This window comes from Pelophylax lessonae, assembly GCF_965119305.1.
Source record: "Pelophylax lessonae genome assembly, chromosome: 9".
Lineage (NCBI taxonomy): Eukaryota > Metazoa > Chordata > Amphibia > Anura > Ranidae > Pelophylax > Pelophylax lessonae.
This window is the reverse complement of record NC_138776.1, coordinates 3,295,525-3,300,155: the sequence shown is the minus strand read 5'-3', so window position 1 is coordinate 3,300,155 and position 4,631 is coordinate 3,295,525. Positions and strand designations below refer to the sequence as shown.

General features: G+C 42.9%; 1 protein-coding gene across 1 annotated transcript; it reads right to left on the bottom strand.

The window, feature by feature from the left end:
• Window positions 1-2,783: 2,783 nt before the first annotated feature.
• On the bottom strand, window positions 2,784-3,695 carry LOC309564138 (taste receptor type 2 member 13-like; the record flags this gene model as incomplete). The annotated part of the gene is made up of 1 exon (XM_082268767.1): window positions 2,784-3,695. One exon carries the CDS (start codon window positions 3,693-3,695, stop codon window positions 2,784-2,786), a length of 912 nt encoding a protein of 303 aa, XP_082124893.1.
• Window positions 3,696-4,631: the final 936 nt, after the last annotated feature.

The window sequence follows — 4,631 nt, the reverse complement described above, 5'->3', positions numbered from 1 at the left end:
CAGCGTAAGCAATAGTTATAGCTACCTGGATCACCAGAGTTATAAGCCTTACGTATAAGAAACAGTGGCTTGTGCCTCCACAAACTATAGGAGCTCATTCAACAAAAGGGGTGGCAGCCTGTTGGGCAGCATTGGCTAAGGTGTCGGTTAAAGATATATGCAAAATGGCTAGTTGGAGCTCCTGCAAAACCTTCGCTAAACATTACAAACTGGATCTAATCTCTGCTAGTTTGGGAGCGCAGTGGTGTCAGCACCCTTCCAAGCAAAATATAATATTCACTAAGCAGCATTACGGGCTGTTTTGAATTTTGTTATCCCGTCCTATACAGTATTAGCTAAATTAAATCCTAGCTGTGCTGACGTGAGGCTGGCCAGGAAAACAGAAAATTGTTTTCAATACTTACCGTAATTTTCCTTTCCTGGCCTGTCCTCAAGTCAGCACCACTTTCTTCCCTACCTAAAAGCCTGTTGTTGCTTGACACAGAACAAGGGGGGGAGGAGAGGCTCACTTTTATCAGCTAGGAGAAGGTGGTCCTGAGAGACTGGAGGGAGGGGTTAACCCAGGTGTGCTGACGTGAGGACAGGCCAGGGAAGGAAAATTACAGTAAATATTGTAAACAATTTTCCATTATCTCCACTCTTTGGTTTTATATGCTCTATAATTCTATTCACAGATTTTATGTTAGTATTCTACTTTCTTTGTAAAAAAGCAAGACCTTTGCTGCTTTAGGCCCCGTTCACATTGCCGCGATCCGACTTGGGGGGGCGACCTCCGAGGTCGCGGTGCGAGCAGCGCGCCGCGACCTCAGAGCGGCCGCCACGGACTTCATAGCAGGTCGCCTCACAGGTCGCCTTAGTGTGAACGGGGACTTAAGCATTGTGTTTATTTTTATAGCTAATATTGTTAATATATCATCACAATTAATATTATCAGAGCTTTGATAGACTAGCTAGTTATAGGAACAGACAAGATAATACATATTTATAATTTAAGTAGGGCGGGTCCAAAAATCATCCCCCCCTATTTATTTCACCAATGATAGCAATGCCTTTAAAAGGGCCACTTCTAAAGTTAGAAGAATGGTAGAAGACAAACCAAATTTTTTTTTTAAAAAAGCATGTGAATTGGATGCAAAATACCAGAGCATTGAATTACCCTTCTCCACTGTGGGATGGAAATTCCACCAGTTCCAAAAAGGTGTTCAAAAATTGAAGTTGTATAGGAAATGGGACATAATAATGATCCAAAGCCACCAAAGTCTGGCTCAAAATGTAGAAATAATTCCACCAGTTTCACCAGTCCTAAAGAGACCAGGCGAAGAGAACTGGATTCATGTCTGTTGCACTTGATTTCTTTATTGCTAAGAGAACATAATGTTTTTAAGCCCCCATTTTTTTTTTTTTTTTGGGGGCTTCAATAAGGTATGACGTTGCAATAATATTATGAAAAGTTTCCACTCCAATAATAGACAATAAAGCTTATAATAGCAATGCATTTAACCACTTGCCGACCAGTCACGTTGACTGTACTGTGGCAAAGTGGCTTGATTCCGTCCAGCGACGTAGACCTACGTTGCTGGACTCCACCCCTTCTGGGCGGCGCTCGCGCGCCGCCGGAGGCTCGCTCCCGCTGTGTGCAGTCACAGTGGGAGTCGTGCCAGGGGAGGAGCAGCGGCGATCGCCGCCGCTCTTCCCCGATCGTCGGGGAATTGAGTCTGGAGATCCGCCCGCTTGTGTAAACAGAGCGGGCGGATCTCCTAAGTGACAAACAGGGACAGATTGCAGGGTTGAGCATAGCTGAACATGCGATCTGTCCCTGTGTCACTCAGTCACCTCCCCCCACACACGTCAGTAAGCACCAGGCATACATTAACCCCTCCCTCTCAAATAAAATTAACCCCTTCCCTGCAAGTGTCATTTTTACAGTAACAGTGCATATTTATAGCACTGATTACTTTAGAAATGTCACTGGTACCCCCAAAAGTGTCAAAAATGTCAGTCAAGGGTCCGATCTGTCCGCCGCAATGTCGCAGTCCCTCAAAAAAAAAACCGCAGATCGCCGCCATTACTCATTAAAAAAAAACACCAAAAATGACAGAAATCTTTCCCCTAGTTAGTAAATGCAATAACTTTTGCGCAAGCCAATCAAAATACGCGTATTGTGATTTTTTTTACCAAACATAGGTAGCAGAAAACAAATTGGCCAAAAATTAAAAAAAATGTTGATTTTTACATTTTTTTGGGGGGAATTTCATATAAAAAAAATGTGAAAAATATTGTTATTTTTTCAAAATGTTTTTTTTTTGTTTATAGCGCAAAAAGTAAAAATCGCACAGGTGATCAAATACCACCAAAAGAAAGCTCTGTTTGTGGGAAAAAAAGGGCGTAAATTTTGTTTGGGTACGGCGTTGCATGACCACGCAATTGTCAGTTAAAGTTGCACAATGCCGAATCGCAAAAAGTGGCCCAGACGTAAGACAGCAAGACAGCAAAAAACCTAAGTGGTTAAAAAGACCCCTTCTAAAGTTAGAAGAATGGTAGAAAACAAACCAAAGTTAAAAAAAAATAGCATGCCAATTGGATGCAAAGTACCAGAGCATTGAATTACCCTTCTCCGATGTAGGATGGAAATTCCACAAGTTTCGCCAGTACCAAAGAGGTGGGGGTGAAAAGAACAGGATCCATGTCTGTTGTGCTTGATTTGCTTGTTGTCAAGAGAACCCAAAATACATTACACAAATCTGGGGAATAAACGTCATATAGGATATGGAAGGATACACCAGTTAACCCTTAACCCATAGCAACTTTCTCAAAAGTCCTCCTGCAGTTTGTCGTAGCTTGGCGTTTCCTTGGATCATGAGGAGGCTGTGTATAGCGGAATATACTTGGGGGGTGGTATAACAGATATAATAGATTGCACTTCCCCTTGGAGCCTGCTCTGTTATAAGGAACAGAGAAAGAACAAAGTACATGCAGAACAGGAGCAAGAGCGACAACACTGTGTATCCCGTGTAACCAGCCTGGATGTGGGCTTTCATACGAACTCCGTGACCCATTCTCATGGTCACATGGATCTTCCTCATATGTTTTATGAGGGACTGCAGATAAGTAGATAGGAGGACACAGAACACAGGCATTGCGTATCCAAACATGATGAGCATGGAACGATAAGTATTCTTATAAGAAAACCCAGTTTTGTTACACGGAACAGAAGATCTTCTACATAAATTGTTCTCTTCATCGTCACCAACCCAAGCCAAAGGAAGAGCCATTAAAATGCAAAGAAGGACAGAAGCTATTATGATGAGTCGGTAGTAGTTGGTGATGTATTTTTGTGCCCATCGAAGGAGAGGAAACCTAAACACGACAATCTTACTGCAGTAAAACAAGCATAAAGATGCTGTCAACAAGAGACTGCTGGAGCTGGAAACCATCTTAAGTGCATAGACCGTGTTGCAGAAGTAATGGTCACTTTGATCTTTAAACAATTGGCAAGTCCAGTTGGCAGAAGACCAGATCTGGAGAAGAAGGTTAGTCAGTGCCATAAAGAACATATGAAAGTCAGATGTGGTCAGAGGGACAGAACGAATCCAGTCCTGAAGGCTCACTCCCAAGACAAAACCATTTGTTATTAAGCCGAAGAAGAAGGCCACCATCTGGGCTGCAGTAATTCCCACTTCCAACGTGCGAGACATGATGATGCCGTAAGAAAGGGGACAATGACTGAGGGACTGCTATGGATGCAAATATGAATAAGGGTTGGGTTCACCACTACACGATAGTAAAGGTCATTTACATTCAAGGGAGGGGCAACTGCTGGTTTTATCTATGAAATAGGGAGATCTGTTAAATAGTTTCAATTCCTCTCATTTCAAAACCTAAGTATTTACATACAGTATCTCACAAAAGTAAGTACACCCCTCACATTTGTGTAAATATTTTATTCTATCTTTTGACAACACTGAAGAAATGAGACTTTGCTACAATGTAAAGTAGTGAGTGTACAGCTTGTATAACAGTGTAAATTTGCTGTCCCCTCAAAATAACTCAACACACAGCCATTAATGTCTAAACCGCTGGCAACAAAAGTGAGTACACCCCTAAGTGTAAATGTCCAAATTGGGCCCAATTAGCCATTTTCCCTCCCCGATGTCATGTAACTCGTTAGTGTTACAAGGTCTCAGGTGTGAATGGGGAGCAGGTGTGGTAAATTTGGTGTTATCGCTCTCACTCTCTCATACTGGTCACTGGAAGTTCAACATGGCACCTCATGGCAAAGAACCCTCTGAGGATCTGTAAAAAAGAATTGTTGCTCTACATAAAGATGGCCTAGGCTATAAGAAGATTGCCAAGACCCTGAAACTGAGCTGCAGCACGGTGGCCAAGACCATACAGGGGTTTACCAGAACAGGTTAAACTCAAAACAGGCCTCGCCATGGTCGACCAAAGAAGTTAAGTGCACATGTTTAGCGTCATATCCAGAGGTTGTCTTTGGGAAAAAGATGTATAAGTGCTGCCAGCATTGCTGCAGAGGTTGAAGGGAGGGAGGGGTCAGCCTGTCAATGCTTAGACCATACGCCGCACACTGCATCAAATTGGTCTGCATGGCTGTCATCCCAGAAGGAAGCCTC